Source organism: Strix uralensis, chromosome 21, assembly GCF_047716275.1.
Source record: "Strix uralensis isolate ZFMK-TIS-50842 chromosome 21, bStrUra1, whole genome shotgun sequence".
Lineage (NCBI taxonomy): Eukaryota > Metazoa > Chordata > Aves > Strigiformes > Strigidae > Strix > Strix uralensis.
Window position 1 is genome coordinate 9,441,852 of NC_133992.1, and position 13,626 is coordinate 9,455,477.

The 13,626-nt window shown below is 46.4% G+C and overlaps 1 protein-coding gene across 2 annotated transcripts in view; it reads left to right on the forward strand.

Annotated features, from left to right (window-relative positions):
• COL5A1 (collagen type V alpha 1 chain) overlaps positions 1 to 13,626 on the forward strand; it is a 160,448-nt gene that overhangs the window by 25,269 nt on the left and 121,553 nt on the right. For both annotated transcript variants that reach the window (XM_074891283.1, XM_074891284.1), the window contains exon 2: positions 12,164 to 12,331. In XM_074891283.1, coding sequence (XP_074747384.1) covers positions 12,164 to 12,331 — 168 coding nt within the window. The remainder of the gene's footprint in view (positions 1 to 12,163; positions 12,332 to 13,626) is intronic.

Here is a 13,626-nt window from a genome sequence, read left to right on the forward strand (position 1 = left end):
CAAAGGGTGATGCCCTTCTTGTTCTTGATTCAATGCCAAGTAGCTTTGGGTACCAAAAGGAGGAAGAAAGGTGCCCTCTGATGTGCTGCAGCATGTAGGAGCAGCAGGCTGGAGCAGATGGTGGCCCTGGCAGTGCACTGCAGCTGGCAGTGGCTGAAGGGAGGATGCTTACACTTGCTCTGACTAAGAGGTTGTTATGTCGGGTCTTCATGTATTATTTCCCCCTTGTCTGGGAGGTGAGCATGCCAGCTTTTTGCTTCCTTGGAGGAGTAACTGTTCTGCACCCCATTAAAACTGGTTGCAAAACTTCTGTTGACTTCAATGTGCTGCAAGATCAGGCCCTAATTTTTGCAGTGGCTGATTGTTACAAAGTACTTTGAAAATGCAAATGCTGTCCAAGTGCCAGGTCATCTGGAAACACATGGCACTGCTTAGAGCAAAGACAAAAGGTTGAACTTTCCTTTCCTTTTCCATCTTCAAATGCACCTGGTTGAGAGCTGCAGGAGCCCGGGTGTTGGCTGCAGCTGGGAATGGCAGTGGATATCCTGTAAGGCCCAGCCAGAAAATGATGATCACTTACAGAAGCAGTAGATAATGCTTTGCTTAAAGCTGTCGCTAACCTGAAGGGAAACCTGTAGTTTAGTTGGGTTGCCTTGACTGTGCAACATGGTCACAGTGGAGTGTGACTCAGGTCCCCAAGTGATGCTGAGGTGTCTGTGGTCCCTGCAGTGCTTTGCTTTGCACACATGGGCCTGGGCTCGACCTCTGAGCTCTGCCCTGTGTCAGGGTGGCTCAGTGTGAAAGAGATGCTGCTGATGGACATCAAGTCCTCCCTGTCACCAAGCTGGGCCATGTGGTCAGATGTCTGTGGAGATACTAGCTGGTTCCTGCAGAAAAGCATGAGGTACCATAGGCAGAGAGGGGACAGTTCTCCCATCAGAGGGGCTTTTTTTTCTCTACCTCAACTTAGAAAACCTCAGTGCTATACCTGCAGAGCTGTTTTTCAAAAAGCTGTGCCAAGATTTTGCTCGGGAAGGATGACAGACCCCTTGGATGTGATTTCCATCTCTTGCTGGTACAGCTCCATGTGCTTGCTCCCTTGGGGCTGAGGCAATCCGGGGGCCCTGCAAGGATTTTAAAGGGGGGGTTTTGAGTAAAGGAATCAGTCTTGGAGTGGGAGGGAAGGAGAGTGCCTGTTTGCTTGCACAGAATTTGCATCCTTTATGACTCGCCTTCAGAAACTGCTCCTAAAACTGCGCTCTCTTTAAGACCTCCCAGTTAATCATTCAGAAGATGGAGTCATGCTCCGTCACCGTTTCCTTTCACAGATCTGCTGAGTGTGTGAGTTTGTAGTTTTAATAACTCTGAAAGTTTTAGACTCCATTCACCCTTAGTTTTTCTTTAAAGGGCAAGACTCCTGCCAGTAATCAAACTTCTGCAGGAAAGCTTCCCCAAAAAGTCACAGTGACCCAGAAATACTCAATCCAACTGGTGGGGGATTGGAAAACTCCCCCTGGGTCCTGGCTAGCCGGGGAGCAGGGCTGGCTGGGATCGGAGCCGTGGGCAGGGAGGTATGCGAGGCATCTCCGCTGTAGCCCGGGTGTGTGAGCAGAGGCAAGGACGGCGACTGGGAAGCTGGTGATTCACCTAAGTCTTCTGACCTTGCTGTCAGAACGGGCCCATAAAATCTCCTCCAACACTGACCAGTCTCTCTGAGCGCTGGCGTGAGCTGGGGGTTTGGCAGGGCTTGACTTGGGCTTTGCCTTAAAAGGTTTTGTGCTTTTTCTCTGGAGTGGATGGGATGGTTTGCTTCAGCGGGGAGGGGGGTGGAAGGAAGGAGTCATGCTGTGGCCCACTTCTTGGGGACAACTGGTAAAATCTAGTGCAAATCCCAGTGATCCTGGCAGGGATGGGGGAGGCTGCCCGTGAGCAGGGAAAGGGATGCTCTGCGTTGGCTTGGCACCCTCAGACCCGCCCTTCTGGGGACCCCACCACTGCCCTTTCCCTGTGCTCTGGATTTTGTTCATCACTTTTTCCCAGGATTTGTGGAAATGGGGGTCAGCAGCAGCTTGAAAGGGGCAGAAGCCCCTCCTTTGGGGCCTCTTCCCCATATGCTCTTGGCACGCAGCGGGGGCTGTCCCTAACGTCCCGGTGACGGATGTGTCACTTGGCCGCTCTCTTGGCCCACGGAAAGAGATGCCCTGGCTCCCACGCCAGCGCAGGGTGGGAATCGCCCTGGCCAGATCTGCTCTGATGCCAGAAGAAAGCCCGTCCTCCTCCCTGACCCTTCAGCACCCTCTTTCCTCCACCGAGCAATCTTTGTGCTCGTGGGGCCAGCCCTCTACTGCTGTTACTTTCTTTCTCCTACCAGGGGAGAATCTGAAATCCTTGGTTTTTAAAAGGAATGGGATAGCTGCTGCTCTTGAACAGGGCTGGGATTTCCCCCAAAATCTCAAACTTGCCTGTCTTCTGTGCATTGTGTCTAAGTTTTGCATGGCATTTGCAGCAGAGATTTTTTTTGCGTGGTTTAATTATATTCTGTGGAGGAAAGGCCAGCTCTTTGCTTGCTGTTAGCTGCTAACACCACTGCTTTGTTAGAAACCCAAATGATTGATTATTTTTTAAAAAAAGATTTATGCTCAAAGGAACAAAGATTATTTGATTCCTTGAATTTAATGTAGTCTTGCAGAGCTGCTCCAGTATCAGTTCTGGGCTTCTTTCTTTCCCTTTTGGGATTATGCATACGATCTTTCGAATCTGACTGTGCATAATGGTTTCCTTTGTTCACAGTTGGGACTATTTGGGCCTTTAAAAAAAAAAACCCCATAAGGGGATGACATGAGTCATTGGTGAAATATTCGGCTATCTAGAGCAATGTGAATTGACACAGCTCTGTTGCAGCTATTGGAAGGAGCTGATGTGCACCAGATGAGTATCTGACCCCTTTTGTAGCTGGCCACTTTTTTCTGTATTATGCCCCTTCCTAGGGAACAAACTTTTATACCTTCAATCCTGCAGTCCAGATTCCTCGATTCTTCTCCTTAAAATGCCTTTCTTTGCCCAATAATATCATTTTGTTTTATTGGGCTGCTGGGATGCTGAAGAATTTAAGGGACTGTATTAAATCCATCCAAAGGATGCTTGAGAAATGGCAGCTGGAGCTTTATATTCTTATTTTTATCTATTTTTTCTTGGCCTCTGCCATCTTGTTTTAGTCAGTTATCCAAGGGCTGCAGCGCAGAGGTCAGCAGTGGTGAAAAGTGTTTAGATAAGGAGTAGAAATTATTGAAATCCCACAGGCATGACCTGGAGACTCCATAAAAATATATTGTTAAGTGAAGCAGCTTCCAGATCTCGTCTGCGTTTGGCTGTCTCTTATGGATCTCAGCACAGGAGTGTTTACCCCTTGCTATTTAATTCCTAGAATAAACCAAGACATCCATTTCAACCTCTGGGCAGCTGGCTGGGGAGTGAGAAACCCCAACCGCAACAAAAGGGGCATCCTTCTTCCTGCACACTCTGCTCTGCCTTGCTGGTCGGAGTTTGGACCTCCAAAGGAAATAGCTTATTCTTAGTGCTAAATAAACACTCGGTTATCCTGGAAAAGTATTTAAAGAATCAAAAGTTGGTAAAGATGGAAGGGAAAGGGTCTGTGTTTGGCCTGTTTTCACGCAGGGCAGTGAAGCAGCCAGCACGGTGCCCTGCCAGTAGCTCTGTCAGTGCAGAGGCTCAGCTCCCTCCTGGAGGGACCCCGACCTTGGCTGGGGTTCCCGGGTTGGGATTAAAGCACAGGGCTGCTGCTGGGTCACAGCTGGGTCTTCCTGTCCCCAGTCACCGTGGTGCCACTGTGCAAGTGCACCCTGGGCTGACCTCTCGCAGCTCAGGGGCTTTTTGGGCTTCTGCTAGAAATCACCTTTTGCCTTAAAAATATACAATAGTCTCTCCTCTGTCTCCTCCTGGGAATGGGTTTTGCTGTGCATTCAGGCAGCCCTGCAGAATCTCCTGTTTGAGAAGGTAATGCAGTGAGACATTAGGTGCTCTGCTTAATATTTGGTCAGGATATATTGATATTAATTAGGGGAAATACGATAATAACTTCATACTTGTCATCTGAGTAACTGAAAGTGCCTTACAAAATGATCTCTTATATCTCGCAACACAGATGCTGGTGACTTTTCTGGCTTAAGAGATGGGGATGTTAACAAGTAGGTGTTCTGGTGGCATAAGTGGACCTTCTTTCATTAAAGCTGGGAGTTTTAGATCCACCCTGTCTACTGAGTCACCTGGCACTAACTGGCTTGGCCAAGGCTGTGTGGGTGAGACAGCAGCCCAGCTGGGTGCAGGAGCTGGATCTGCCCAAGCTTGGGTTGCATTCTCCTCTTGAAGATGGTGATGGAAACCTGGGGCAATTCTTAGATCACTGGGTTTAACTTGGTGTAGTTGAGCCCAAGATCCAACTCTTTTATTAATTTTATTTAATCTCTCATTTTATCTACTGCCTTTACATCAGAAAGAAAAAAATCCCTGTTCTTCAACTACTGAACATGACTCAAGTTATTGTTTTACATCAGTTCACAGTGATCCCCTTTGGCTTTGAAATGTATGAAACTATCCTGGTGAAGGTCTTAAGTGAGATGGGTAGCTAAGGAGGGAGGGAGATCCAGGAAAGCTCTTGCAGGTGTCTGAGCACAGAGCTTCCATGCACAGCTGTGGGGCTGGGACACTCGGGTCCAGTCACCCACTTTGAGGAGCCAGGACAGCAGGGTGGGCATGGCAGAGCCACTCCAGCCAGCCTGGATAGCCCATTAGAGATCTGCATGCAGGAGAAGCAAGGCAATTTAAGCCAGTTGGTTAATTGTGGGCAGGTTAGCTGCAGTGTATTGCTTTGCTTTTTCTGTGAAAATGATTCTTTCCACCTTTCTGTGGGACTTGAGACACTTTTCAAGGAGGTGCTACTCTTGAAGTAATCCTTATTCACTTTACTCTCACTACTTGCTGTGTGACAAGATGGCAAGTTTGGTTTATATTGTTCATCTAGGAAGTCTTTGCTTCCCAGTAAACCTGCTTAACTGGTGATGTGACGCTGGGATACAAATATCCAGGCTGGTGGGTTACATATTAAATGATGAGAGAGTTGCAGAGGGCACCTGGAACGCACTGGGAACATAAATGCTTATTCATTCTTCACCTTATGACCTCAAATCTTTGGCAATAATTGCACATAAACTGTAGTATGACTAAGTGCTGTGTCATTAAGTCCTGAAGGTCTTTGGATGCCCTTTAGATGTTATGAAACCAAATATAGAAGAATGGTTCTCCACTGTTACAGGATGGTGACCCCTTCTCCAGACACCCAAATGTCTTGGTTATTGCGTTAATACAACAGTAGGTCAGCTGTGCACACTAAATGTGTGTTTCAGGATGCTGATGAGGAATTTTTTCCACTTTGAAGGGTATTGTAAGGCAGAAAGTGGAAGAAAGGGGATTTTCTTGCCTCTAAGTTCTAGGAATGTGTTCGGTGAAGATGCTGAAGGCATTCTTGATCTTGTCAGATAAGACTGAATAAGCTGCAGATGTACCTTAAGATGGCAGTGGTAGATAGTGAAAGGGGAAGGCTTTGACCTCTTAAGCCCAGTTTTGGACACAGCTGTAATGCAGCTGCTTTCTTGTCTCGTGGACAGCACGTTGCACTAGGCAGTGCCAGTGCTGTGAGTGCAACTTTGATGAAACTGCTCTGCTAAAACCTTTTCAGCTTCTGGTCCACTGAGATCTTCAGGGGCCTCCTGACCCATTTCGGTGAGATGAGCCAGAAAGTAGTTAGAAAAGCAAATCTGTTTTCAGCAACACGCCAGTTTTTGCTACAGCATCCTCTGTGGCTCCACTGGAAAATGTGTAGAGGTCTGAAGAGGAAGAGGTGGATCTAGGTGCTTAACTCATTTGGAGTATGCAAAGGGCTGCAGGTACAGCTCCCATCGCAGTCAGGACACTGGCCTGACTGGGGAAGTAGTTTTCATGTTGAGTGGTGGATACGTGGTCTTCCCAGGCCCTCAGAGGAAGGAACAGGCTGGGCATGGTGTGGGAACTCATCTGCTGCTCTCATTACTGCAAATGGTCTCAAAGGGTTGCCTTTGATCTCTGGGGATGTCAAGCCAGAGCCTTTCACTAGCAGTCAAATGAGTGCAGCAGAACTGTTAAGAATTGGGGTGGATTTTCCAGATGTGCTCTCCCTTTGCTACAGAAACAGCACTTCTGCTCCTTCCAGCCCCATGCTGTGGACCCAGCTCTGCTCGGGCACTGGCACCGGGGGCTGGCGGGTGGCTTGGGGCGTCTGGATTGCCTTTGAGTCCTTGTTATCACTGTGCTAACTATGCCCTGGTAAGCTTGCAGTTGAGCTGTAGTGTCATGGCATTGCCAGCTGGGATATGTAAGAGGAGCCTTGTGATACTTAGTGGGGTTTCCTCTCTTTTTCTGAAAGTTTTTGCTCCTGGAGCCATGTGATTTCTTCACTTAAAAAAAAACCAAAACCCACCCAAATGGCAGATGGAAAAGCTTGAAGATCACACTGAAAAACCAGGAGGCAACTTTCAGAACAGGTTTATAAAATTTTTCATGCATAACTGGACTTTAATAACAGATTTATTAAACTGTATATAGTTGGGAAAATAAATATATTTAAACTTTATAATTCATGGGAATTCAGACCATGCTCTTTTTGAGTGCCTAGTTTTGCCTTTTGACCAGTGCATGTTGGTGCTGCTCAGTTCACCCTGATGGGCTGTGCAGGGTGACCCGGGAGAGCCGCTGCCTCCGAGTGCCGCGGTGTAAATCAGGGCGGCCCCGGAGACCGTCTGTCACCAGCACTGCAGGGCTACGATAGCTGCAGCCTTTGACTCGGTGGCAAGTTTAAGTATTGTGGATTTCCTTGGGGATAAAGATTTAATTAAAGACCTTGAAAAATGACGGGAGAGAATTGTTTTGAGGTTTGTTATTTGTAATTCGGTAATTTTTCAGACACTGGAAATGCAGATACCCACAAGTAACATATAAGCGACTTACATATCCTGACGCTCGATAAAGTGCTTTGGGGCCCATTCAGGGGCTTTGCTTCAGGTGTTAAAGATGATTATTACAGGCAGAAATATGGCTTAGATTAATGACTTCTGGCTAATGCTGCATGTGGGGGGATTTTCAATGTGGTCTACAGAAGCTGCAGGTCCATCTTACACTAAATTTCAGTAGCACCATTTCAATTAGGTTCCTGGTTTGGTTTTTTTTTTTGGAGGGGGGAATAATGTCTTATTTTCCTACTGATCTATCCTGCTTCTAAGAACATCAAGCTGGGGAACAGCCAAGGGGTGATGAAATGAGAGGAGCGGGGAACTGGTGGCATGTTCCTTCTCTGGGCTGACACCCGTGTGCCCTCCCAGGAGTGAAATGAGAACAGAAATATCGAGGATAGCATAGCTTTCACTGGCTGAAAGCAAAGCAAAATGCCTGGGCCAGGGAAGATAAAACTAGAAGGGTCTGGGCTTGATATCAAGCTTTGTGGAGAAACCAAACTGTTTAACCTTTGCATAATGGTTGTGTGGTAGATGGTGCATGGAAAAAGTCTTTATCTGACCTTCACTGCTGTTGCTAAGCAAGGGCTGGTTGTCCCCTTTTCTGCTCTGACTAGTGAGTGTAGTGGCATTTTAAAAAAATCCTTGTTTATTATTGCACATGTCCTGAAGGATCAGCAGGGCTTAAGACCTCTTTCCCTCTTAAAATGTAATTTAAACAACAGTCAGGGAAAGGAGAGGTGAGGATGAACAGCCCAGTCATGTTGGAAATGGGGCTTGCCCACAGGCAAGGGTGTTCAGTGTGCTCTAATACTCAGATGTTAACGATGTTCTGGTTTCCTTTTGAGTTCCTTGGGGATATTTCTGCTCCTGCATCCCACAGCTGAGTCCGAGCAGGTGGTTTGGCTGTGGTGGAGGGTGGCAGGGAATGGCTGCACTGACCCTCTTTTGATTGGAGCCTGTGCCCAGCCCAAAGCCAGGGAGCTTATTTCAATGAATGCTCCTGATTTGCCTTAATATTGATGTGTAAGAAAGAAAAAGTAGCTATTGGCCACTGCAGACGGAGGAGTAGTTATAAACTTTATACTAACTGCCTCTGTTCCAGATTTTAATAGGGAATTAAATAATTAGGAATCAGATTAGCACAGAAAGATTGGTCTTGTGGTTAAAGCCTTGATCAGACAGGGAGGAATTAAGGATTTAATTCCTCCTTTTGCCACTATTGGTTCATCAGCAAGTCATTCATCTCCACTCTGTTAAAATAGGAAGTAATGCTCCTTTTTTGTCTTGTTCAAGGGCTTTACATGCTGCTGGGTGCAGGCTTTTGGGGCAGCCTCTGTTCTGATTTTGGTCTAATTTTGGTTATTTGGGGTTTGCCTCTCTGTGTACCGGGTATATTGCCACTCTGGCACAGCAGGGACTGAGCTGCCAGTCTCTTTGGGGAGCCCTGGGCATCTTGAGGGAAAGAATGATCCTGTGTGTAACGCTGCATAGTAATGTTATTCATAAAATAGCAAGTGAAAAAAAAAAAGCTTTCATAAAGCAACAGCTAATTCAGTTTTTGGATGAAGGCCAAGCCCAGTGCAAGCTTGTAAGGAATACCCTGTAGGGCCTGATTTTGGTCAGTCTGGTCTCTGTCCTCCTGTGTACAATGCCGTCATAGCTCCTAACAGGAGATTGAGTTTAGATTTGGCTGAAAAATCAAGGGGAAATAAACAAACTGATTAGCTGGGCAGGAATAAGAGCTGCTCCTGTGTGAAGTTCATCTTTCTGGAAAAAGCTGGAGACTTTCATGCTGCTTAAATTATACTCAAACGAAGGCTGTTAGTGGTGAAGTGCAACATGAGTGGTCTGTAGGGCTTCAGCTGGCTCCTCACCTCCTCTTTGATTTCCAGGAGCAAGCAGAGGTGAGACACTTGTGCACATACGTGGACAGAGGTTATTTCCTCTCCTGTTGGTTACCTGCATAGCTTGCAGTTTGTGCAATACCCAGACTGTTATTCTACTTTAATATCTCACTTTGACCTAATCCATCGTAGCTGCGGAGGTAGAGAGGATCTTCTTTCCAAATGAAGATGAATTGCATATTGTGTTTGGAGGCTCGCAGCAGCCCAGGGAGGCAGGCAGATGCTTGAATCATCCTTTACAAACGAGAAGTGCTGCACCAGGGCACTGGTGATGGGTGGGGGTTGCTCAGAGGGCTCTGAGCAGGGGCTGGAGTGCTGAGCCTGCTCCCTGCTCATGGCCAGTCCCTTCTGGAGGAGGTCCAGCTCCCTCAAATGCCCATAACTACTGCAGGAGCTTTTGGCAAGCACTTGCCGTATGGCTTACAACTGATATCATTCTATTAATGTATAGAGCTGGTGAAACCTTCTGTTTTCATGTCACCCTTCCTTCCTGTCAATACACTGCCCAATTTTAGCTATAAGATCGTGACCACGAGCACCATTGAACTCATCCAGCACTACACTTTCCTACGAGATGACCATGACTGGCTCTGGTGTCAGCCAGGGCTCCCTTGCCAAAGGAGATCATGTTCACAGTTTTTGTTATAACAGCAGCTGAGTTTTCAGACAATGGGTTCTTCTGCAGATGTTTCTGTTCCTACAAACACCTCAGCCCCACCGTGGCCGCTCTCTGAGGGATGGTTTATATGCAGTGCTGTGAGCGAGGCTCAAATCCCTCCGCACCCGGCATGGGGACCAGGCTGATGTCAGGAGTCTGGAATTCACATCCCCTCCCCCTTGCCTTTGCCTTTTTTCCCCTCTCCTCCCTAAATAAATGTTGGAGGCAGCTTAGGAGCTGGCTGATTTGAATCTCTTGGAGCACAGGGAGGTAACTGGAAGGAGAGCTGGAGTTTTATTGTAATTTTAGTTGCTTAAACACAGCTTGGACTATATGTATGCAGATATATTTCTGCAAGAAATAGAACACGGTTAAAGGCAGTGGGAAGATCCAAGTGGCAAGGACAGTTTAGACAAATGTGTCATCCATATACTGTTTAACAAGAATGAGAGATGAGGAAACATTACAGCTGTGTGCTGCTCAGGCCAGACTTTCTCAGCTGGTTTATTATCTGCAGTGTAGACTTGGATTTGCTGTGTGTTTGTAATCTCTTATTGTGAGGGCCCAACTTCTCAGGATTGTGGAAATTTTTAAAAACTGCCTAATAACGTACATGAATTTTCCACGCAAATATTAGGCTGATCTTGGTAACTAAAACTTTTCCTATTGTAAAAGATCTGTTCATGCTGTTTCTTTCCATTGCTGGGCTGTTTGTGTTCAGTGCTGGTGTGCATGCTGTAGCCCTTCCCCATAGATGCAACCACTGGCATGTGGCACATCCCTTGCAAATCCTCTCCCTCTTTCCTCTCCGGTCTTTCTAGTAATATACTTGATTCCAATATGAGGCCAATTTTTATTTTTTTTCCCTTGCAAGATTGTTTTTCCTATATTTTGGTGCCCTCTGGGGACATGTGTCCTTTTTTTCAGTAGCTGTGATGCCATGCACCTTCCTGAATGCAGTTGGGCTATTTGTGATCATCCTGGGAGCTGGTAATAAGCTTTGCACCCTTGGCCGCACAGCGTGGCAAGATGCCCTGAGATCCTGATGGAAGCTGGAGCAGCCAGCCCAGGGGCTTAGTCTTGAGTATCATTGCAAACATCAGACTATCTAATGTGTGGCTGTTCTTGAGGATCTGAATAAAATCCCTCTTCAGGGAAAATAATGGATCAAGTGGCAAAAGAATACAGCTGTGATACATTGTCTGGGCAAGGCTAAATGCTGTCAGGCAGACATTTGCTTTGAGCACTGGTAGAGATTTGAGTTGGGTGGTTCATATTTCTGACAGCACATTGCTCCGAGTATCAAGTCAAAATTCCAAATAATTTCTTCTAGGCGTTTAAAGTCAGATCTGGTTATTCCACTTCTGGAGACACCATCTCTCCTGACGTGAGCAAGACCAGATTAGGAAGTTAATGAGATATATCACTTGCATTACTTAATCGGTGTTCTAGAGACCTGAACATCTGGAGGTGAACCAGCCCCAACTTTGCTGGCGTGGGGAGTGCTGGGTGTCAGACAAGCTCTCTTCATTAACTAGCTTAATGTCTGCAGCAGCAGGAGCCTCAGGATATGAGCCTAATGGGATGTGGTTGAGGAGGGCTGTTGAGGAAAGGAGCCTTTTGCTTCCTGTCATTAGTCAAAATGCCCATGCAGATTCTTTCTCTGAAGCATATGTGTTTTGTTGGCTGTCCAGCTGCATGCTTATATGCGCTGGTGGTTGTGCAGAAATCCCAGTGTCACAGGGGGAAAACCTGGCAGAGAGGGGGAATTATTTGATGGGACTTGCTTGGGCTGAGTTAGAGGGTGCACTTGGCTGCCTGTGGTGGAGTTGTGCTGGATCCCTGCCCCGTGTTGCCTTGCTTCACCCTGGGCAGGGTTAGACGCTGGGCACAAACCCTGCCAGGGTCTGGGTGACCTGCTGGCAGCACCAGAGCACCTTCCTGGGATGGTGTGCTGCCATAAAATTGCCCCACGGTTGTGGGGTTTACCTGTTATTCCAGCGAGTGTGGATTTACATGCAGTTGTCTTGCATCAGGAGTGGGGTGAGGGGGTGGGTGTAATCCCTCCGGGAAGCTTGCTCAGGTATTTGCTTCCAAATAACTTTTTGAATCAACGAACTTGAAAAAGAATGGAAACGTTTGCATCAGCGTGATGGCAACTTCTTGATTTAAAGCCTTTCTCTTGGATCATGAATTTCCTGTCTAATGCTTAATCTTCAGGATGTACTTGAATGATGGAGATTGGGTGAAGACATCCAGAAAATAAAACTACTGTAGCTAATAAGATAGTATATTTTCTTTTCTGCCCTAGTGCAGACAGCTGATGAGCTATTCCTCTCTGTATTGAATTAGTGTCTCTGACCAGCATCCTAGCTTTGAAGCTGGTATTAACATTGTATTTGCAGATGTATTGAAAACATATTTCATCTGTTTTTAAAATTGTGATGATTGATTTGTGTGATACAGGCTAATACTGATTTGGATCTAAGCAAGTGCCAGTCCTGTTGCCTGCTAATTCTTTTATCCTTTTCTCTTTACAGCTGAACCTGCAGACCTCTTGAAGGTATTAGATTTTCATAATTTACCTGATGGTATAACAAAAACAACAGGGTTTTGCACAAGCAGAAGATCTTCAAAAGAAGCAGATGTTGCTTATAGAGTAACAAAAGATGCTCAGCTTAGTGCACCGACAAAGCAGCTGTATCCTGGTGAGTCCACAGCTTTTTTATTTGTCGTATAGAAATACCTGATCCGGCTCTCAAATTCTGCAGGCACATATAGGGCACTGCAGAAGTCCTTCATTTTCCAAGTGTGCTTGCATGCTCCCCTGGCAGGGACTGATTCTGCTGTTTCAGGGGGCTGCAAACTTTCAACCATCAAATAATGTTGAAGTAATTGTTCTTTTATCACTGCATTTGCACGTGGTGGTGGGTTTCACTGCAGAAGATGTGGCCAATGCATACATCTGTTCCCTCCTGTTAGAAAGTTTCTACTGTCTCATTATCACACAGTGACATCCAGCTGGGGGGAGAGACTTGGAAGATGCAAAGGAATGCAGACTGTTTTGTTCTGTGTTTGTGGAGTGCCAAGCACAGTAGGGTCTCATTCTGTGGCTGCGGTGTCTCTCATAACACAAATAATCACCATATAAAAATAATACTGCCCCACAAGAACAGATGTCCCAAGAAAAGTTGTTTGAAGAAATTGGAGGTTCATTGGAGAAAGCCACTAAGATGCAGGAGTTCACAAAGCCCTTGAAGAGCATGTGGGCTACTGACTGTTTTATTTGACACTGAGGATGTACTGGAGTTTAATTCTTCAGGCCAGGGGACAGTCACTACTGTAGAGTAAAATGTGCTTGTAAAAAGACTGGACACATTATGGACCCGAACTACTCACTGCCTGAGAGCTTCAGTCTTGAACACATAGTCACCATCAGAAGTCTTCCTTCCAAAGCTGTACAAGAGCGCTGCTGTATCCTGGGGGAGCGCAGGGATGCTGGGACTAGGTGTGGTAGGACTTTCTAGGTTTGGTGAGAAAAGTGCTTTTGCCAAGGAAGGTCTAGCAATGAGGCAGAAAGATGCTGCATGTAACTCACCTGTGAAGCAGTAGATGACTTAAGCAAAACAGACACACACATTCTCCTTTGGTGTCTGTCAGAGAATACGAAATGCATTAGCTAAATCGGAGGTAATGTGGCATGCCACTACCAATGCTTTCTAATTAACATGCTGTATCTGTCAGACCCAGCCTGTCAGTGGCCTAAATGAGGACTCCAAGGCTGGACTGCTGATATGTGCTTGCATCTCCAGTCTTGTATTTCCTTCATTACATGTGTTATCACTAAGGTTATTTTCAGACTTCCTTGTTATCCTGCTGTGAATTATATTTAATCTGTGGTGAGCAGGAGCATACCCTGTGTCTGGCATATGAGCAGAGCGCCTGATGTGAGGATGAGAGCAGCTGTGCCTGGGCTGCGGGCTGGTAGCTCTCCATCGCATGG